Source organism: Desmodus rotundus, chromosome 8 (genome assembly GCF_022682495.2).
Source record: "Desmodus rotundus isolate HL8 chromosome 8, HLdesRot8A.1, whole genome shotgun sequence".
In the NCBI taxonomy this organism is placed as follows: domain Eukaryota; kingdom Metazoa; phylum Chordata; class Mammalia; order Chiroptera; family Phyllostomidae; genus Desmodus; species Desmodus rotundus.
Window position 1 is genome coordinate 78,028,936 of NC_071394.1, and position 23,414 is coordinate 78,052,349.

The 23,414-nt window shown below is 37.0% G+C and overlaps 1 protein-coding gene across 22 annotated transcripts in view; it reads left to right on the top strand.

The window, feature by feature from the left end:
• The window catches only part of MAGI1 (membrane associated guanylate kinase, WW and PDZ domain containing 1), a 617,360-nt gene that overhangs the window by 505,995 nt on the left and 87,951 nt on the right, over positions 1–23,414 (top strand). For 11 of the 22 annotated variants that reach the window (XM_045192233.3, XM_045192235.3, XM_045192237.3 and 8 more), the window contains 4 exons: positions 3,405–3,611; positions 7,920–8,121; positions 17,714–17,796; positions 21,621–21,659. In XM_045192233.3, the coding sequence (XP_045048168.2) occupies positions 3,405–3,611; positions 7,920–8,121; positions 17,714–17,796; positions 21,621–21,659 (531 nt within the window). The remainder of the gene's footprint in view (positions 1–3,404; positions 3,612–7,919; positions 8,122–17,713; positions 17,797–21,620; positions 21,660–23,414) is intronic. The other 11 variants (XM_045192234.3, XM_045192238.3, XM_024556614.4 and 8 more) reach the window with 2 other exon arrangements.

The following is a 23,414-nucleotide window of genomic DNA, read 5'->3' on the forward strand; positions in this document are numbered from 1 at the left end:
GGCTTCAAATGGACTGTCTCATTGTATCCCCATAGCAGATATTCTAGGTCAAAGCTAGGTACTCTTAGAATCCAATGAGCGGGTGGTGAATCTGGAGTTTGAACTACCATGATGGTGTGCTGAGTGCTGCGAAGGCCCCTCTCATTAGATTCACCCACATGAAACTGCCAATGTTGACAGTTCGTCTTCTGCAAGAGCAGTTTCTTCTGGCTCGACCTAATGAAATGCACCGTATCTGTCTCCAGTCAATCTTAAGCTAATTTCCAGAAACAGGAAACAACTATGAACAGGTAGATTGTTTGGGGTTGTTTTTGTGTTTTTAGCTGTGTTTAGAAATCTGCTAACATTTATTAACTTAAGAAAGACCCTGAACTTGAAAACTGAGGAAAATCCACATATATTTGTCAGATTCAGGTACAACTTTTATTTTCCAAACACTTATTTCTGTCATAAACTGAGGGTTTCTAAGTTTTAATTGATGCTTAAATGACAATATTTTATGAGTGTTACTTGAATTTAATGCCACTGAAAATTGATATGATTGTAAAATTTAATTATAAAATTATGAATTAAGGGACCCAACCTTCAGTCACATCTTTCAGGGGAAGACTCTTATTTATAGGCATCGCCTTAGTTTAACCTGTTTATCAAAAATACACATGATGTTTTGGTGTAATGGGAAGGAATTAGAATTAAATTCAGTAAAGTTTTATTTCTATTTTTTGTTCACTCTAAAGATTTAAAAAAATATATTTAGCTGCTTTACTTCCCTAAACCTCACTAAAGGTCTCCTGTTAATGGAAGAGGCCTGGGACATCCTCCAGTGTGACCTCTGTAGAAGTGCAGGCTGAGTCTTGGCTCACATATGTGCGCCTTCTTCCTTGCACACATCCACTAGCTCCTAAAAATACACATCGGGTACCATTCTTCAAGCTAGTTCTGCTCAGCCCCTATACCTTTTGAGTTGGAAGCCTGAAAGAAATTTAAGAGATTGATACATCTATCACCTTTTGTGAAAGAACTACGGTGCCTGAGTACAGCTCACCAGGACGTGTGTATGACGCTTCTGTCCGGTATCCTTCAAATTCAAACATGGCGCCCTTTACTCCACTGCACCTTTAAATTTCAGCGTTCGGCATTCTTCTACTGACGAGTATTACACCCCTGTCAAAGAAAGTGGGTGTGTATATTCATAAATTTGGTGATTCGAAAAGTATTTTAGAGAAATAATACTAATTAAACATTTTAACTATAAAGATACAGCTTTATGGAAGCAAGTTCTTCATTGCTTGCGTATCATGAAGAGCAACACCTCACTGTCTTCTTACCCTTCGTGCTTGTATCATAAAATGTATGTTTTTTTAAATGTATGTTTTATGTTATGAACAAAAGTTAGACAATGGGATGAGATCCATGAAAAAAAATAGCATGTACAGGATTTTTTGTGATTTACAAATTCTGTTACTGGAAAAAAAAAAGGGAGGTTCAGCTGCCTGCTGCCATCAAAAGCCAAATTCATGAGACAGATGCTGGGCTTATCTCCTCCGCAAAACCAAGACAAAATCCAGGGTCCAAAGCTCCTGCTTCGATTTAAAGTCCAGTCCTTTAGAACCTGCAGGCAGCTGTTAAAGGTAGCTTAGCTTGTTCCCAGCTGCTTTTCATTTCTGGCCCCCTCCTGGAGGCTTCATGTGGAGCTTGCTCAGCCATGGGCGACTGGGCTGCTAAGGCCGCAAGGTCATACAAACACACAGGCTAGTGTGTCCCAGGTGGGCAAGAGGGAAAGAGAGAGAAGTTCCCTTCTGGAGGCCACGGGCCATGTGGCCCATGGAGAGAAGAGACAAGTCCACTGTGCAAGTCCAGGTCACCAGCAAGAGTGATGAGCAAGAGAGTGTTTCTTTCCCTGGAATTATTTTAACTTGGGTGTGGGATGGACTAGGTGCTTTCTCAAAATGACCAATCAACTTCCCATACTTTCATGTGCTTAGAGTGGGTCCATCTCCCATCCAATCCCTTCTTTCCCCAGGCTAGACTGACAGGCCTCTTTGTTGTAGCACCTCCCCCTTCTGCTATTTTGACTTCTATGGTGCATGTGCTTGCCTTCCTCTGGTCCTGCCTCCAGTCTGGAAGGGAGGAAGGGCTTTTCCCAGGCTCAGTATAAGAACCTTCCCCTACCACCACGTTGGCTGCAGGGAGACTACCTGGTGTCTGACCAACTGTCCTCCGGTAACAATTCTACTTTACTAAGCACCGAATAACAACACAAGTTTAGGATTTATTGAAGGGTTCAATGTGATTTTTCTCTGTGGGCTTATTCTAAAAGATGTGAGATGGTGAATAAATCAATGGCATTCTGATGTTGATGTTGTTTGTCATCTAGTCAGGGAATTTATTGATTATAAGATCTATTTTTCAAACTTTGGCCATTTATGAGTCACCTTCATGATCTGAACATAATGTCTGTTATTAAAGTTTTCTTTTGAAAAGCTTACTTTCTAACTTAAGTTTTCAAAAGGAAATGCCTCATAATCATTGTTATGTTTTACTTAGGTGATTAATTTCTTATTACATATAATTGCTTTTTTAAACTTTAAGTTAAAAAACTCAATTTTTAAAAATACTGTTTTTTCACTTAACTTTGGAAAGTGAACTTTATTTTCCTACCATAATTTACTAGTTAGATTTTTTCTAGTACTTGTTAATATACACTTTTATTAAAATGCTGAAATCCATCCATGTACTACTCAGAAGCACATTCTGTTTAGACCTGAACCAGAGTCTAGAGAAAAGCGGCTGAAAGAAGACGGGTAATTACTAAAAGAGTGACCCGTAAGGGGTGCCACTGTTGACACAGTTTTCTGTTAAAACTTGGCAAGGTTGAATGGCCCTGAGAGTCAAGCCTGCCATTCAGTTAAAGAGGCGCCACGTGGTGGTCACTGTCCTTCTTTTTAAATATTGCCCTGGTTCCCCCTCGAGGAGTCCCCTTATTAAAGGAAGATGACCTCTACTTGGTTGGCCTGTAAGGGCACAGGCAGTAATGAATTTTTAATTTTCTGTGAGGCTCATTCTGAATGGGATTCAGCTTTGGCTAGTGCATATGTATGTAAAAAGGTGACCAACTGAATTCAAATATAATGAGGGTGAAGTGTACTATTCAGCGCAGCCTCCTTTGTTTTGAGCCCTATCGAGGTCTTTGCACCAAAATAGTGCAGCTTTCCTTCTAGCTTCTGAAATCATCTTGTCTGGCTGAGTAGGGTCAGCATCTTTTCTAACCCATTTCCAAAATGAAATACAGTTTGTTCTGTTTTTTTAATATTTTCTAAATGTGCTGAGAGATTTGGATATAAAGTCTTGAAAAAAAACAGTATTCTTTCTGAAACATGCAAATGTGTCTTTCCATCACCTAGGAAACTATTATGGGACACCCAAACCTCCTAGCCAGCCAGTCAGTGGGAAAGTGATCACAACGGATGCCTTGCAAAGCCTTCAGTCTGGCTCCAAGCAGTCAACCCCAAAGCGAACCAAGTCCTACAATGATATGCAAAATGCTGGCATAGTCCATGCGGAGAATGAGGAGGAGGATGACATTCCTGAAATGAACAGTAGCTTTACAGGTAAAAACCAGATGACACTCCCGTCAGTGGACTTGGGGAAAGTGGGCAATGGGAGGGGTCACTAAAATTCAAACTCTGACCACACAATGTTGGAAGAGGTGGACTTTCCTCTAATCTGTTTTTCAAGCTTCTTCACAAGACTATTTTAACTTTACCCAAATATCTTAAACGGGCCTAAGAGAAATGTCTGTAGAAGGGCATTGAGAATAATTATATTGTTTCTGTCTCTTCAAAATTATATATATATATAAAATATATAATATATATATATTATATATAAAATACGCATATTTGTATTTTGTTCATTTATTTCCTGGCCTTGACACTGCTCCATAATTATGGCTGATTGCTTATAAAGAGACATATGAGAATTTAACAGTTTAATAACAATGGATGCCATACAGAAGGCTAACATCATCCTTTTACATCATACCTTTGTAAGTAGAGATACAGTGGAAATATATCACTTGTTCTATTAACACAGGTGAATTTTACTATATGCCCGATAAGGTGGAAGATAAGAAATAACTGATTAATCTTGCACATGCATTCTATATTATATAGCATATATTACTCATTGCATTATCTATTTGTATATATTCAGGGCTCTCTACCCCCACACTTAGGTATGTGTATTTTATGGAGAGATCTTCAAGGAAAGGCCTCTCTGGGTAAGACTATATAGGTTGGGTCTTGCATATTTCCAGGAGGGACCATTCACAGAGGCGTGATACATGTTCCCTGAGTTGGTGCAGTGACCATAGTGAAAAATGTTTTTCACTATGTGGGGGTTTGACCTTATAGAGTAACTCAAAATGTAACAACTGCATGATATGTGAGTTTCTACAGTTTTATGGCTTAGAACAATATATTGTTTCTTCTATTTTTCTTATACTTAAATATTTTCTTTAATATTTTGGGGTTATAGTTCTCAAGGAGGTATCCATTTTCAGTATTTGAAATCTTCCTCTCTCGTAGTGGCCTCTTCACCATATTCAGTCATTATTTGGTTAAACTTAACCCCAATGAAGGGAAATTACTTAAATTCTGTATTTTCTTCTTTGTACTACCAAGTCTGATAGAATATGTAGGGAAAAGTTTGTGTTATTTGAATGCTTTCTGCAGCCTGTATGGGCCTCTCTGAGGTTTTCTCATTCTTTAAGCTCAAAAACCTAAAATTCTTCAACATGTAAAAACAATCAAAAACATTATTGTTACAACAGTAGCCCAAGCCCTCTGCAAGAAGCATTTGAAAAAGAAGGAGGGGACCCGGTTTGGTATCCCTGCTTGGTTCCTAAACATAATATATCTACTTCCCTATCGCTAAAATGACTACCTAGGATTAAATCATCTTATGTACTTCCCTTCTAGCTCTAACAATTTGATTCCATGAAAATTTTTATTTTCTCAATTAGAATTGGTTAGGCTAGTGGCTAACCTGTAGTTGCAATAGCTGGGAGAAATTTGCCATCTTTTATATTTGCCTTATTGAAATCAGGTGATTTCATCCACTTAAAAATAAATATTTTATCCACTTATAATTAGTAGCCCTCATTGATGCAAGAACAAATTATTTTAAAAAGTCAATATTTCTTTTAAAAATAGCTAATACTTTAATGTCTTAATCTTTCAACAAATAAGAATAGTAAATCATGATGTAACCCAAAATGCAGATGTGGGTACAGAAGCAGAAGACCTTTGGAATAACGTGCAGTGAAATAGTTCTGCTAAGCCGGCTGAATGGTCCCCAGGAAGCATGTGTCTTTATTTGTCCTTCATGTATTAGGCATATTTCTTGATAGAAAGCACATAGGGGTGTTGACTGCAGGTCTTGGTGCTTTTCCTATTTCTAACAAGAAAAATCTCTTGTCTCTAGATGTCATGCCTCAAAAAATCTGTTGCCATAAAATCTCCACTTGAAATCCTGGCATCAAAGGAAAACTGAGCCCAGATCATCTTTGCTAGTCAGTCTGATCATCAGTTTCTGCACCAAAAAGTGGCACCTGGGGGTCTTTTTTGGGTGCCTGTCTTAACAACAAGAAAACCTGTAGGGTGCACAGAGAACGAACTGCCTCAATATATACATGTGCAGTGGGACATCCCAGTGTGTAAGGAATGTGTTGATGTAAGGCAGGGGTGTCAAACTCATTTTCACCGGGGGCTACATCAGCCACGTGGTTGCCGTCAAAAGGCCGAATGTAATTTTAGGACTGTATAAATGTAACTACTCCTTAACAGTTAAGCTAGAGCTTGGTGCTGCTGCTGGATAGAAACAAGGTGCCGGGCCAGATAAAACAAGGTGGAGGACTGGATTCGGCCCGCGGGCCTTGTGTTTGCCACCTGTGATGTAAGAAATATGTTGAATGAATGCCCTCGCTTACCAAACTACAACCAATGACAGCTGGTAACCTGTGATATGCTAATTCATAAATTCTTTCAAATAACTGACACCACCCAGCCAATGATGTGTGTATCAAACTGTGTCAAAGCATTTTGCACTCTGCACCACTTTGAGTGGCAATCCATCAGCCACCTTGACCATAGAGTGACAATAGAGGTCTTGCATGTTAACAGTCTCTCCTGGTGATTCCTACATACCTTCCAAAGATGCACTAGCAATGAATACATGTTGGCTTCTAGAGAAGTAAGGATGAATCTTTTCATTCTTGCCAGATTATGAGTTTATTTTATATTTATTAGTAATTTCAAAAGGTTTCTTCTCTCTTGGTTTAATTTCCCTTTTTTTCTTTAAACTTATAGTTGTTTTTTTTAAATCTGCACTCCTGGATATAAATTATAAAACCAACTCAAATTAGTTTAAGTAGGAATGGGCATTTAGGGGATTGTGGGTAGCCTTGATTTCAGACATGAAATCAGGGGCTTGCTCATGGTATGAGGTGATTTTCTGTATCTTTCATCTCTGCTTTCCTTTATGTAGGCTTGTGTGTCAGACAGGTCTTCACAAGCTGTGTCAAGAGGGCCACTAGCACCTATGGTACAGGAACCTATCAACATAGTAACTTCAGCATCAAGAGGCCACCTTGATAAGAGCAAAACTTCCATGCCTGACACTCATTGCTTTGGCTTGGATCAGGCACCTGGTCCAGTCACAAAGGCAAGAGTGATAGGAGTGTGACTTGGGCCCACCACATAAGCTAGGAGTTCATTTAAGGCAGTCTCCCCCTGGACCCAGAGTAGAGGGAATGATTTTTAAAGGGAGATCTGAGTGGTGGTCCCAGAGGAGGGAATAGATGCAGAGTAAGGAAAGACCACAGACAGCCTCCTCAATGGTTTTTGGGTTTTGGTGGCGGTGGCTCTTTCACAGGCTTGACATCCTCCATCTAACTATTGTTTACCTTTGTTCTCATGTTTGTCATTGGGAGCTACTGATCAGAGAAAGATTCTAGTTACAGCCCTTCATTATACCTCAGTCTGCGTTCAGGAAATCAGAATGTCGACGGGATAATCACTAGGGGAGATAGAAAGTAACTCCATTCCTGATTTTGTTTTCAGCCACCCTGGAGGCTGATATTTAATATCATCAGCCTTTATAAAAATTCAACGTGAATGTCAACATTGCCGCAGTGTGTGGATGCTTTGATGACATCACATCTTGATGTCTCTAGTGATAAGAAGGCAAGCAGACTCATACTTAGAGCCTTCTTTTAAGACCCAAGTTAAATCCATCCACCCACATAATACTGTTCTGGGGTGACTGTCTTGGTTTTCACAGGAACAATCTCCTCACTTTCACACAATATACTCAGTATGAATCACTGGTATAGCTGTCTCTAACTTCTAAACTTTTATGTGCTTTCCAGCTTGATTTGTGAGTCTTTGCTACTGTCTACAAAAAATGTTTTAAATAACTTATATGAAATGGACAATAATACTACTAGATCTGTGTTTTCATCACGGACTTCTTTCTTGCATTCAAAAGTCCTCTGAGTCATGAAGCCAAATGATGCCTCCGGAATGAGAGGGCATCTCAGTCTGTGTTTTGACAGCCTTCTTAGTTTAAGGGTTTGTTTTTAGTCGTGATGTGTTTCTTCTTTGACATGTCCAAGATAGTGAACAATGCATTATTTAAACATGTTTTTCTCTTCTTTATTTTTAGATAAAATCTACTTGGTCCATCATTTTTATGTTTTATATTTAAAAACTCTTATCTATACAAAACAATATAGTCAATGGTCAGAAAGTAGGAAAGGATGAGGGCTTTTAGATGCACACAGTGTTTGGGCTAAGGCCCCAGTGTGGGGTATGATTGATGATTTGTTTTTTCTCTCTCTCCCCATGATGAAATAGCCGATTCTGGTGATCAGGAAGAACGCCCCCTCCAAGAAACAGCGCTACCACCTGTGAATAGTAGCATCATCGCTGCTCCCATCACGGACCCTTCTCAGAAGTTCCCTCAATACCTACCTCTTTCTGCAGAGGATAATTTAGGTCCTCTACCTGAAAACTGGGAGATGGCCTATACCGAAAATGGAGAAGTCTATTTTATAGAGTAAAGTATACCATTATTTCTACCCGAATCTCTCCCTTTCTTTTATTCCCGTTCCTTCCCTCTGTCTAGCAGCTTCAGATACAGATTTAATCTGAAAGGATGGATCACAGGCTGGTGGTATTCTTTTATACAATATAACAAGCTTTGCACAAAAAAGGCAGTTAGCATATCATCCTAGTCATTGAGCCTGACTGGCTTGAGAAAACATAAGGTTGATAATTTACCTAAAGTGTTAGAAAACTAAATTATGGTGTATATATAAATTATGGTCTAATATATAAAGAATATATCTAGCCATTAGCCATTTGTTTCTGTGAATATGTATCAATAGATACTGTTCTGTATGTAGACAAATTCTAGAAGTATCTTAATACTTGAAGTTGCATAAAGAATTTAATGAATTTATTTTCTAACCATATAATACATTTCTGTGTAGCTTAAGTATATATTCCCATTCAATATACGGGGTCTGGCAAAAATAAGACCCCTGTTTTATTACAAAATCTTTTATTACAGAATCATAACTGTGTAATTCTGTAACATGATATCACACTCGAGCATGGCAGATGACATTTTAGGTGAAAAGTTCAAATTAAAACTATAAATCATTACACCCGTATTATTACCCTACCAACCACACTCAAGCAGGTATTACTCCTTCCGGATCCTTTATATTTGAGCATATATTTTACAATTAGAAAAATCATGAGGATAAGAAAGTATAATTTTCTTAAAGAAGTAAGAGCGAAGGAAAGGCTTGGCTCTTAGAACACCCTCTTTTAGAACCAACCTAGGAAATCTGAGGTAAGTGAACTAGAGCTCTTGTGCTGTCTTCCATCCAGAAGGAGGGGCAGTCCGCGTTTCTGCCTTCACGTTAATGACAAATGCTTGTTTAAGACAGAGGTGGAAGATGTAGTCCTTTCCTTGGAGCCAGAGATACAGTGGTTAAGAGCATACCAAGAAAGTCATATTGTTTCCCTTACTTACCAGTTGTGTGACCTTGGAAACTTGAGTTTAATTACCTCTTTGTATCTCAATTTGCCATATCTGTAAAAGGTGTGAATATTATGAATCATACCGTCCTTGTCAGATTGTCATGAGAATTTGATGAGATACTGGCTATAAAGCACTAGTACTAATTAGTGAGCATTATTGTCACAGTTACATTTTCATGATCATCCTTTGCTTATTACAGAGGATTTCAAATATTGTTATAAAAATGGATTTCAACTGTAAGCGTAGGATTTTGCGATTAGCTTTTGCAATAAATTGCTTTTGAAAGTACATCTGTTAGTAGGAAAAATTATGTGGAGCAAGGGGAAATATAATAGGAATTCCTGATACAGAGTAATATGTGAAACTCACATTCTGGGAAAAGAATGTACCAATAATTTTTGCTAATGCTTGAGTTCATAAATTTGAAAAAAGTGAATTGGTTATTTTGATGTTTGGTGAAGATATTTGGTGAAGACCCAAGACTGGCTAACTTTTAGGAGACTGCAGTAATATGCTTACTTTTCATAACCTGATTTAGCTTTTACCTGATGCTAATGTTTTCCACAATATTAGACATTTACCTAATATTTAATAGAAAAATTATGCAAAAGTGTGGCTTTTGACAACAATGGGATTTTGTCAGAAGCTATCAAATTCTGTGAATATTAAGTTATTAGATGTACACCATTTATATTTTAGCCTAAATTACATATCCTGATTAATGAGTTTTCAGGTGTCCTTAATTCTGAAGAGCTTCATCTTAGAATATCTTACCTTGAATAGCAAAGTTAAATTTCTATAGAATCAGATGTGCCTGGTTTTATGTATGAGTGTGAATATTTATATATAGTTTATGAGGAATCTAAGAAATGCTGGAATTTGAAGGAATACTAAAAATGAAGCATGGGCTAACAAACCCTGGACATAATATAGAAAACAATGTAAGAAGACTTTGAATGGAAGAAAAGGCACACTAGCTGGGAAGGTTGGGAACAAAGTAAGTTTTTACCTTATATATCCCAAACTTGGACCTGAAGAAACCAGTAACCCAGAAATACCAAGTGGAGACCAGGAAAAAAAAAAAAAGGCCCACTAAAAGCCTGCTCTGTCTAGCCAAAGGACCAGGAAAGGGTCACCCTACAAGACCGAAAGCTTTTCTTCAATAACTTTTGTAGTCTAGCCAACAACAAGGAAAAACCTGTGGCCCTGCCCCTGCCAACAGAGGCCAAGTGGGGACCCTAGGCCCTACCTTCCATGGGCTGCAACTAGGAGCCCAAACTTCTCTTCACAGTGGTGTCAAAAGTGGCACAGAGAAAGCTGCAACATTGCTTGTAGCCAGACGATATCAGACATTCCCCCTCTCCCTGTGTGGACTCAGTGGAAGCCATGTGGGGGAAAGCGTGGCCCCTCACCATGACCACGAAGTAGTGAGGCAGCCTCCTCCTCCCTATCAGGATGGTTTCAGAGGAGGTCTGGTGGAGAGACAGTACTTTCACCACCATCCAGATTAGTCTCAGGAAAGCAACAGAAGTTATAAAAAATGGAAATTTTACAATGGAAAAATTAAATAACCAAAATACAATGCTCAGTAGGTGGAGTCAATGACAGAATGGAGGGGAGAGCAGAAACAGTCAGTAAACTGCAAGGTAGAAAATAGAAATTGCCCACTCTGAACAACAGAGAGAAAATGAACTGCGTAAAATAATGAAAAGAACTTTGGGGGACTTTGGAACAGTAATAGAAGATCTAATATTTGTATCCTCAGAGTCCCAGGAGAATTGAAAGGGAGTGGGGCTGAAAAAGTACTCAAAGAACAAAATTCTCCAGATTTGACCAAAGAAATAAACCTACAGAGAAGCTCAGTGGATGCAGACAGGCTCACTCCCCCCAAAAAACTATACCAAGACACATCACAGTCAAACTTCTGAAAACAAAGAAAAATCTTGAAAGCAATGACAGAAATAATACACTACTTATATTGGTGAAACAATTCAAATGACACTGTATTTCTCATCAGAAGCCACAGGCCAGCAGGAAGAAGTACAGCATTTTTCATGTACCGAAGGAAAAGAAAGATAAATGCACAGTTCTGTATCCAGTGAAAATGAAAGGAAATGAAGACATTCCTAGATGAAGGAAAACTAAGCATTTGCCACCAAGTCTTGTACTAAATGAATGACTGAAGGTTATTTGCTAAACAAAAATAAAATTATAATAGCAGTATTCTTGGAACATTAGAAAGGAAGAAGGAACAATGAAAGAGTAAAACTATAGGTAAATAAAATACATTTTTTTCCTCTTAAATTTTCTAATTAGGTTTGAGAGTAAAGCAAAAATGATAACATTGTCTAATATCTTTTAAGTGGATGTACAGAAAATATTTAAGACAATTTTATTATCAATGAGGGTGGGAAAAGGGATATTTATGTGTGTGTATTATATATATAATATAATATATATAATATAGTATATATTATATATATGTGTGTGTGTATTATATATATATATATATATAACACATATATATTAGTGGCTAGATATGTGACCATATATACTGAGAGACAATATATATATACTGAGAGACAGTCTATTTGGGCTGCTGTAACAAAAATAGCATAGAATGGGTAGCTTAAACAACAGACATTTCTCACAGTTCCAGAGGTTGGGAAGTTCAAGATCAAGATGCTGGCAGATTCTGTGTCTGATTAGAATTCACTGCCTGGTTCACAGACAGCTGTGTTCTCACATGGTGGAAAAAACAGGCCAAATACAAAACAGAATGGAAGACTTAAGTCCTAACACATCAATAATTGCATTAAATGAATTTAAATACAACATTTAAAAGAGAATGGCAGATATTTAAAAATATGACCAAACTATCTACTGTCTACCAAAACTAATTTCAAATTAAAAAAAATACTGGGAAGTTGAAAGTAAAAGTTTGGAAAAATATACCTTACAACATTTATCAGAAGAAAGTAAGAGTTACATGTTAATATCAGATAAAATAGGAAAATTTCTAAACACTTAGAAACTAAACAACATACTTCTAAATAATCTATGGGTCAAGTAGGAAATCTCAAGGGAAATTTTTAAAAAATACATTGACCTGAATTAAAATGAAAATACAGCATCTCAAAATAGGTGTGATATAGCCAAAAAAGTGATGGGGTGGGGAGGAGTGGTGGGAGGAAAATGGAGACAACTGTACTTGAATAACAATAAAAAAAGAGAGAGAGAGAAAGGTAAATTTATAGCACTAAACACATGTATCAGAAAAGAGGAAAGGTCTTTAATAAACCATCCAAACTCCCAACTCAAGAATCTAGAAAAAGAATGGCAAATTAAACATGAAATCAATAAATGGAAGGAAATAATAAAGAGCAGATATCAGTGAAATTGAGAGTGAAAACAGTGGAGAAAAATCAATGAAACAAACAGCTGATTCTTCAAAAAGATGAATGGAATTGAAGTACCTCTAACAAAACTGAAAAAGAAAAAAAACCCAGAGAAGACATAAGTTACCAATATTAGGAATTAAACAAGAAATCACCTCAGACCTTGGAGACATCAAAAAGGTAAGCAAATGCCGTTGGCAGTTCTGCACACCTAAATTTGACAGCTTAGATGAAATGGACCTCTTCCTAGAGAAGCGTGAGTGAACACACCTCATCCAATAGGGAATAGATAATATAAATAGCCTTATAACTATTAAGAAAATGATTTTTTAATTTAAAAACTCATGAAAAAGAAATCTCCAGGCCCAGATGGTTTCACTAGAGAACCATTCAAAGGATTAAATTTCTACACTCTCTTCCTGAACGTAGAAGAGGAAGAATACTTTCCAATGTTTATGAAGTGAGTGTTACCTTGTTACCAAAAACAAGGGTGGTCCCAGAACAAAAGAAAACTGCAGAGCAATATCTTCATGTATTAATAGATGCAAAAATCTGTAACAAAATATAAACAAATGGTATTCAGTAATTTAGATAAACATTATACACCTTGACCAGGTGGGGATTATTTAAAGGATGCAAAACTGGTTCAATATTTGAAAATTTAATCAATATAATTTGCCATATTAAGAGACTAAGGAAAAAAATCATATCATAATCATCGATGCAATAAGAGCATTTGACAAAATTCAGCACTCATTCACAATAAAAATTCTCAGAATAATAAGAATAAAGGGTAATTTTCTTGATAAAGAACCTCTACAAAAAAATCTAATGCTAACATACTTCATGGTGGAAGAAAATATTTTTCTCTCACGATTGGAAATAAGCCAAGGATATTAGTTAGCTCTCACGGCTCTTGTTCAACATCATGCTGGAATTGTAGCCAGGATGATAAATCAATAAAAAGAAATGAAAGACTTACAATTGAAAAGGAACAAATAGAATTATTCCTCCTTGCAGATTATGGTTATAGAAAATAACAAGAAACGTACAAAATTTCTAGAATAAGTGAGTTCATCAAGACTACAAGATAAAAGGTGAGCATACACCGTCAGTTGTATGTTTATATACTAGCGCTGGATATACGGACAACAAAATTCTAAATAAAATATTTATATTTACTTTAAAAAACTTCGGTTTAAATCCAACAAAACATACAAGATTTTGTAAGTTGTAAACTGCAACGTGCTGATGAAAGAAATGAAAAGTCTATAAAATGGAGAGACATACCCTATTCATGGATCAAAAGACTCAGAACTGGTATAGTGAAGATGTCACTTCTCCCCAAATGACTATACAGGTTTATTGCACATCCTCCCAAAATCTCAGTGGCATTTTTGTTAGTGTAGACAAGTTTATTCTAAAAGTTATATAGGAAGGCAGAGGAACTAGAATAAGTAAAACAGTTTTGAAAATAAAAGAACAAATCAGAGTTGTCAGTCTGTCTGATGCCGGCTTTCATATAGCTATAGAGACAAAGGCTGTGTGGTGCTGACGAACAGACACACACGTCGGTGGGATCCAGAAACCAACCCACATGCGGGTCTCACTGATTTTTAATGAAGAGCAGAGAGCAATTTAATGTGGGCAAGACAGCCTTGTCAATAAGGTGGTGCTGGAGCAGTTGGAGAGCCAGAGACAAGTAAATCAACCTCAACCTCCACCTCACACCTATACAAAAACAAACAAACAAACAAACAAACACCTCTAAATAGATCACCATACATTTAAATATAAAAAGTAAAGCAATAAAACTTAGGTGGAAAAACTGTAACAAAATGTACAGATTTTTCCTAGATTGAGATCTGAGAATAGGCAAGGAATTCTTAGTTTTACATCATACACATTATTCCTAAAAGGATTAAATGATAGGGGGAACAAAGGGGATGTCAGCAATAGTGATTAAAAACAAAAATAAAAGGAATAAATGATAAATTCAGATTCATCAAAATGAAAAACTTTTGCTTAAGAAAAGACCCTGGTAAGAGGATGAATAGACAAACTATAGACTGGGGAAAGTATTTGCAAACCCCACATTTAAAAATTGACTGATGTCAATTTAGAATATATAAAGAACTCTCAAAACTCAACAGTGTAAAAAATAAAAATCCAATTAGAAAATGAGCTAAAGACATGAACATAAATTTTCACTGAGTGGATATACAGATGGCAAATAAGTACCTGAGAAAGTGTTCAACACATTAGCCATTAGGGAAATGCAAATTAAAACTACAAAGATATCATTATGTGCCTATTAGGATAGCTAAAATGAAAAAAAAGTAACAGCACTAAATTATGGCACACATGCAGAGAAACTAGACCACTCATATATTGCTAGTGGGTAAGTAGAATTGTGTGGCTTTCTAGAAAACAGCCAGGCGGTTTTTTAAAAGACTAAATAGGCAACTGCAATATAGCCCAGCAGGTGCACATTTGGCCAGAGAAGTGAACATTTACTTTCATTCACATGAAAACGCATGCATGAATATTTAAGTAGATTTATTCAAAATATCAGGTTGGCCAAAAGTCTACTTAGTCTTTTCTGTGAAATAAAGGACACGTTTCTATTTTCAACGATAACTATTGATTTGGATATTTTGGGTATATCAGCTATCGCCCGCATGGTGCAACATTGATTGTTCTCAGTTAATGTCTTGATTTGATCACCGTCAACTTCAACTAATCTACCCGACCGTGGAGCATTGTCCAGTGAGAAATCTCCAGCATGAAACTCTGCAAACCACTTTTGACACGTTCGATCAGTCACAGCCCCTTCTCCATGCACTGCACAAATCTTTTTTGTGTGTTTTAGTTGCGTTTTTACCTTTCTTGAAATAATAAAGTATAATATGCTGAAAATGTTGCATATTTCTTCCATCTTCAATATTAAAATGGCCACACAAAAATACACCAATTTTGATGTTTTTTATAAATGCACACTGATATGACAGCTGTCACAATACAATCTAACAAATTGCTTTCAATTAAGTTAAAGACAACTAGCCACTACTAGAGCCATCTTATGGAAAAAAACAAATGAACTTTTTTGCCAACCCAATACCAAAAACTGGAAACACCGAGATGTCCTTCAGTGGTTACTGTGGTCTATTCATGCCATTAAATACTACTCAACAATAAAAGAATTACTGATGTAGAGAGGTGGGCAAAAGTGGGTTTATATTTGTAATACAAATTAATAATACAATAACTAATAAATAATAATACAAGGATGAATTCTGTGTGTCACGTACTTAAAACCGTAAACGTACTTTTGCCAACCCCTGTACGCAACAACCTCAGTGAGAATTATGCTGAATGCAAACTGCCAACCCCAAATGATTGTATGATGTATTGTTCCATTTATATAACATTTTCCAAATGATAAAATTACAGATTGGCAAACAGATTAGTGGTTGCCACTATTTTAAAAATGGGTTTTAGAAGGAGGAATTAGAAAGGCACCAGGTATGGGTATAAGAGCAGCAGGAGGGATCCTTGAGATGATGGAAAATATTTTGCATCTTGACTGCCTAAACATCAGTTTCCTGGATGTGGCATTGTATTGTACTATAGTTTTGCAAGATGTGACCAGTGGTGTAACTGGGGAAAAGGCAATGTGGGAATATCTGTTGGGGGTTTTTTTTCTATAAATGCATGTGAATCTGCAGTTATCTCAAAATTATTTTAAAAAGTAAATTAAAAATTTTTTTTTCTTTTTTTAACCATACATACTCTTCCCTCCTAGCAATGACCATGTTTACTGTCTTACTGTGCAGGGATAGTGCAAACCATGGGTTCTAGTGCTAGATTCCCTGGGTTTGATCCCCAGGTCTGCCTTGTATCAGCAGTGCCCTTGGGCAAATTCCTTCACTTCTGTGGCCTGAGTTTTCTTATCTGTAAAATGGGGAGTAATCATTTCAATATTAATAATACTCTTCTCATAGGGTTATCGAAAGAATTAAATAAATTGTAACATGTGAAAGAACAGATTCTGGCAGTTGTAGCCAGACAAATAAGTAGTATTGGTGGTAATACTTGTTACTATATACCTTTCTTTTAACCCAGTTGAGATGACGTGTTACATACATTTGCACATTCTCTTTTTCACTGAAATAATTATTTTCCAACATTCAGTAAGATTTTAATCTAAGATTAAAATTGTGGCAATTTTAAAAACATAATTACAACTTAAACTTTAGAGTTCAAAAATTTTTAGGTTACTGCCTAAACTTCAAAAAATTTATTTTTAGTTTTTTATTTTCATTTCTGGTTTGCAGCATGAGCTCCTGGACTTGCAGCCCTCTGCCCTCCTCGTTCGTGTGCGCTGAGTGTATGGGACACTCAAGCAGAGCTGCCCCCGTGTTGATCTGTTTGGCCAGTTCTGCCAGTCATTCTCGTGACACATCTAATACGATTAAAGCCAGCATTCTTTGAAATGTTCCCGTATACTTCAGACTTTCAAGGCCCAAATCAGTGTCTGTTCAAACATTTCATCTAGAGTTATACCTTCCAGAAGGCAGTTGGGTATAATGTTGACCTTCCTGAAGATTTTTCTTGGCCCAGGTTTTACTTATGTTAAGTGATTTTAGGCCGCCTTCACTAGATCTACATCATAATTTGAGACACTGCAATTCATGATACATGTTAGCTGCTTTGAACTACATGTACGAATTGTGGGGGTTTCCCCAATGTCATGAGAATTCTTGTGTAGTAGAATGAATGGAATAGCAGCCTTCCTTGTGAACTCCAGCATTGGAGATTTAAGTCATAGCAAACTTGAAATAAATTGGAGTTCGCTCTTCAGCAGAGGTGAAGACTAAAATAAGTCTAGATGATGGTGGACGGTATAGACAAGGTGTGTCGTTGGAACTCTTTTTTTAAAAAACAAAACTGGTATTATATTACAATTTTAGCTCGCAATAATGGAATGATGATCTTACATAAGTAAAAAGCCTGCCAGAGATCTTCCTTAAGCTGTGTTATAATTCCAAATTCGGGCACTCCTCTGGTCTGGGTTTGTTGTGAAAGCATCTTTGATTGGTTGAAGAACAAATATTCAAGGGTGTAAAAGTCTTTTGTCATTGAGCTCTTTGCTTTTCCTTTTCAAACATATTCTTGTTTCTGTTTCTGGATTTCAGTCATAACACAAAAACAACATCATGGTTAGACCCTCGGTGCCTGAGCAAGCAGCAGAAGCCCCTGGAAGAGTGTGAAGATGATGGTAAGGGGCTCAGAAGGTCTCAGTTTAAATGCATTGGCTGTTTGTTCACACACGCGTATTCTGGAGTTGTGGCAAGGTCAAACCAGTTTTAACAATGAGTTTTTAAAAGGTAATCCAGCCCTGGCTGGAGTGGCTCAGTGTACTGAGTGCAGGCTGGTGAACCAAAGGGTCACCAGTTTCATTCCCAGTCACGGCACATGCAGAGGGTTGCAGGCCAGGGGGCGCGCGAGAGGCAACCACACAATTGATGTTTCTCTCCCTCTTTCTCCCTCCCTTCCCCTCTCTCTAAAACTAAATAAATAAAATCTTTTTTTAAAAAGGTAATCCAATTTCTAGTAATGCACTGAGGTTTCTAAAGGCAGAAGGGAAATTGGTGGAATTGTTTAAGAGAATGACTTATTTATACAAAAGGGCAGATATGTAGTCATATTTCCATTGGAAACAGAACTTTACACAGTCAGAAATTATTTAAATGAAGATACAACCTCTACCTTCAGGAACTTGGAGAAAACTCTATAAAGTCTAAGAATAAAGACTGACTTATTGAACACTAATCCTCTATTATGAAAGTCTTTGGGGGCAGGGGGCAGAAATATCAGCTTTTCTTAAACTGTCCATGTTTTATAACTCTTATTTTCCCAGTCTTGGTGTAGCAGGTGTGTACAGCCTTTTGGATTCTCTGGGCCACACTGGAAGGAGTTGTCTTGGGCCACACATTAAATACATTGTGACACATAATCACAAAATAATCTCATAATGTTTCCAGTAAATTTACAAGGTTGTATTGGGCTGCATTCGTAGCCATCCTGAGCCCCGTGCAGCCCGCAGTCCGCAGATTGGACACCCCTGGTAGGGAAAGCCGATACTACTTGTTTGGGAACCCCTGTAACTTTGAGTGTATCCTAGGTACATGAACAGTGTATTTTTCCAAGAAAGAGGCTGAGGTATCACTCTACCTCTCTGTCCTTGTTAACATCAAAAAAGAACCAACTGGCTATAAAAGTAACCATTTTAAAAAGTTTATTTCAAGGCTTTGGGATTTCTAATGACTTCTCCAAAATGAAAAAAAAAAGTAAGATGGAACACTGTGTTCCTTTTCAGTACACTGAAGTCTTGCCCAAATTCTACCAAAATTACTTTTCGACATGGACAAATCAAAAGGGAAATGGTTTGCTTTGCTACTCGTTTTTCATTTCTTACATTTGAATTCGTATAATTATTGAATATATATTACACAGTAAGATAGTGAGACTTTAGTAATTCACCCTATGAGGCAGGTTGTTATATGTATCCTTGCGGTTGGTTTGAAAATGTAAGCCAAGAAAGTATAGTAGTGTCAGAACGTTGTACTCCAAGATCCTCCCGTTATACATGGACTGCAGGTCACAGGAAGTGAACGTGGAATTGCAAGTTCATATTTAACTCATGGACTTCGAGTAGAAATACAAATCCTTTGACTGACAGGGCATGACTGAGATGCACATTTTATTTGGGTTGCTTGGTTTTTCCCTGAAGGAGTGGAATAGGTGTGGCCAACTGCATTATTTTGAATGTTTAAGGGATAGTGGGCTATCCTGAATATCCAAATATTCTGTTTGATATGTATAGGTGACCAATATTCAAAGATCAGAATATAAAATACATTTAACTGTAAAACTTCATGGAACAAAATTTAAACTTACTTGAAGCCTGGTGATATCTAAGGCATGTGTAGGCATTCTTATTACTGTAGGGTCTTCCATGTCAATGTCCATTATAGTTGTATGGAATGTATGAAAATACCTGCTAGTATAATTTTATAAGTTGTAGAAAACTCCAATAGTTTTTACTGAGAAAAAATGTTAATGCAGTGAAAGTATTGAGTAGAATTACTCCATGATTTTGCTACCAAATCTAGTAAATTTGAATTCTTAGGTTTCTTACTGTTGTTATAATGTTATTTCCTTTGAAACAAGTATGTATTCATACCAAATGTACTTAGTTTAGTAATTATCCCTTCAACATTATAATCTCTATATTCTGTTTCTAGTAGAAATTATATGTATGTCTGTGTGCCTGTGTACAAAACAGTAGAAACATATAACCAGATTACACCACCATGACAAGTATAGGCTCCCATACCTGCATTTTCTGTTGCCGATTAACACAAAGCTGCCTCGTGTTATTGTTTATATCCTGACACAAAGAAGAATAACATTGCAGGTCATAGTTTTGTTTCTGTATTTCTTTCTATTCTCTGTGGACAACATGCTACATGCCAGTTAGATGTGCAAGTCTCTCTCCTCAAAAACTCTTAAGTCCCACACCTATATATTGAGTGTCTTCTACACGTCATGTGTTCTAGGAACTTCAGATGTATGAATGAACACAATAAACAAAAAGCCTTGCTTTCAGAGGACTTAAATTCTAGTCATTTTTCACTCCACGACTTCTTGTTAAATTTTGCCTATCCTTCAAATTATATCTCGGGGACTCTTCCTATGACCTTGCCCCCAGATATGACTAGGTTGCTCTTTATATGTCTTATTCTAGAGAACTTATCACAGTTTTAACTTAATTTTTATTTGCATGAGCTCTGGACTTGTCTTCTCCTCCAGAAGGATAGAGATGTGATTGTGCTCATTTTGATATCTCGGTCACCTAGCACAGTGACTGGCACATAGTTGGTCTCACTAAATAATTGTCAACGAAATGAATTCCTGCAAAGACATTATTAAATAGTACCTAAATGAGCATTTTCATGAAATATTTTATTTAAATCATATTCCCCCTTTGAGATATAATGCCAGTGTCAGAACTTACGGTTTACAATTGTATAGTCTTTAAAAAGTGTATAAGGTGTTTAGGGCCATGTTGGCTATTGTCAATAATAGATTCATTTGTTTCATAAATTTGCGAAATTGTTTTGCCCCCTTCATGTAGCAAAACTACACTGGGCATGAGCCCGTTGCTTTACTGAAAACAGGCTTGCTCCCTGGCTTGTGGAGCTTGCCATGGAGGGGACGGCCGCCCCTCCGCAGCTGCAGAGATTTGATGTATGAAGTGATTTGTGTGTGCTGTCCTGTGTTCCCACAGGCAATGAAATGTTTTACTGACAGCAAGAGGGGTCTGCATGGAAAGGGTCTTGACTTGTTTTACTCACTGAAATCACTAAGAACATTTTCATTATAATACTTCTGAGCTGTTTGACTTAGAAATATATAAAGTAAACTGCCTCCTTCAGGGTAGCTTTCCAGCTTTGCTTCCCTAATGTACATCATCATGACATAATTCATCTTTCTAATCCTGTTTAAAAGATCTTGAAGTGTAGCTCATTTTACAATCTGCATTCTCAATTTGACCTCACCACTCATTGTTCAGGCAGCAGTATCATTTAAAGATAATGCTTTAATTGTGAGTATAATTACCTCGATGATTAGAGGATTATTGAAGGATTGAAAGGACTGATATTGAAAGGTCTAACAGCTTTGTTGGCTTGAAATAAGGCCTGTAATAAGTGGCTTTCTGCTTAAGAACAATGCTTAAGAACATTGAAACTGCAAAGGTACTTACCATCTTTTACCACCAATCAAACCCTGTTTTGGTATGAAAGGAAATGAGCCACGTAATTATGTTGCCAATACCACCCAGCTCCTACCATTTTATGATTTACACTGAGGTCTCGAGGTTGTTAGCCAAGCCAATGAAATAAGCCACAATGCAGGTAAGGACAAAATCAAGTGATGTGCTTGCTGCTATTTTTCTGAGGGGAGTTTCTTTCTTGGTGCTGGTGTCTGAATTTTTCTTTCTCTCTTTTCTGTCTCATTCCTGCTATTCCTTTGGAGAAGAAGGGGTCCACACCGAGGAGCTGGACAGCGAACTAGGTAAACCCTCCAGCCTGCGGCTGCTGCACGGCTTGTCCCGAATGGTTTTGTCTCCGGTGAATTGCTTAACCTCCCAGTTTCTTTAGTTTACACTTCTTCAGTTCTGATTTTCCAGTTTATCCTCAAAAGGTCAATCTTACACCACATGTCTAGCTTCAGACATCATGCAGAGCTGTAATAAATTACATCTGCAAAGAAAAAGTCTGAGTGAATTGAGAGTACGATGAGAGTTAGCAAATGGTTGCTAGGTATTCTTGTAAATTGAGGATTAAGAAAAAACTGAGGGGATCGATCCTTGCCATGTCCCTTGCACTCTCTCGTATAACCTGTCTCAGCCTCATTTTGTTACTTGTTTGCTATGGGTAGTTATCTACATAGATAATACAAAAAAAGCAAAGCAAAACAAGCAAAAACCTATCAGACTATCCAAGGTTCATCGTAGGAGTGACAGCAGTACAGTAACTTCAGCGATTCTTAACTGAATAAATAGTTAATATCTTCAGCATAATGTTGTTATTAAGTTATTGGCCACAAGTTTGTAACTGTCGTGAATGACTTGAAAACCAGATGCTGTATTTGTTTATGTATCCATTTTCCATAGAGTGTATGTATCTATGTAAATCAGGTCTTTACTACCCTAGCTGTTATAGTTTAGAAGTAATTTACATTAGCAGAAAATGCCAAACTGTTTTTTATCTTTGCTGCTGGAATATATTGAATGGTGTTCCCTAAGTTAGCTGTTTAGAGTTCAGCTTTGAACAATGTTAAGGTCAGTTTGCATTCCACCTCATTCCTCCTCAGAAGGACAGATGAGAAAACTCAGATTCTGGCCAAACCGTACAAGAAAGCCTTGGCTGATTAAAAATTGACCATAGAATATTTTTAAAATAGAAAATTATTTGATATCGCTGTGAATGGAACTATAATGAGATCATTGAATAATCAGCCTAGCATTTTCAAGATTGCCTTAACTGAAAATAATATTTAATAGAGATTATTATTTTTATTTGATTTTGTTTGTTATATGGATGAAGATAATCATGGGTGACTGGAGTTATGATATACTAGAATTTAGGTCTGCTTTTCTTCATGTTTGGAACATATCCTATGGTAATTGGTGCATATGCCAGTGATGGTTGATAACCATTGATAGATCTATTTTTAAACATGATTAATAAGTTATCCTTGTGGTCACTAGAGTAGGAATAACTTGAGGTTCAACCTGTGTAATAGAACAATTTGAAACTAATTTTATTTTTTGAAAATTTTCAGTCCAGTGACATTAGACAAAGTAATTGAAAAAGAAAGAACTAGGTTTTCCAGACATAAAATGAGTGTGTTAATCACTTGTTGAACCGATTCGAACCATTCTTGCTGCCCACCTAATATGTGTGTGACCACTGCTGTCTGTGTGTGGCTGGCGGAGATGGTACGGCCCAGGACCCAGCACACATTAGTTTGCTTCTGTGCAACTTTGAATGTTGGGAGAGGTGTCTTTCCTCTTTAGGAAAGAGGTGTCTGTTTCTTTTTTTCCCAAGTCACTGTAATATTGTCAGAATTTTCCTATGATATCCGGACTCTAACAAATAAGTTTTAGTGGCTGCATAGTATCCGTCATGGCCACAGTTCCAGGAGGTGGTTTGGAAATCAAGGACTGTTTTTTTTTAAGGTTTCCTGGCCTCAAATCTGCCCTCGCTGGCTTTATGACCTTGAGCAACTCATTTACCTTCTCTTAGCTTCCCTTTCCTTATCTGC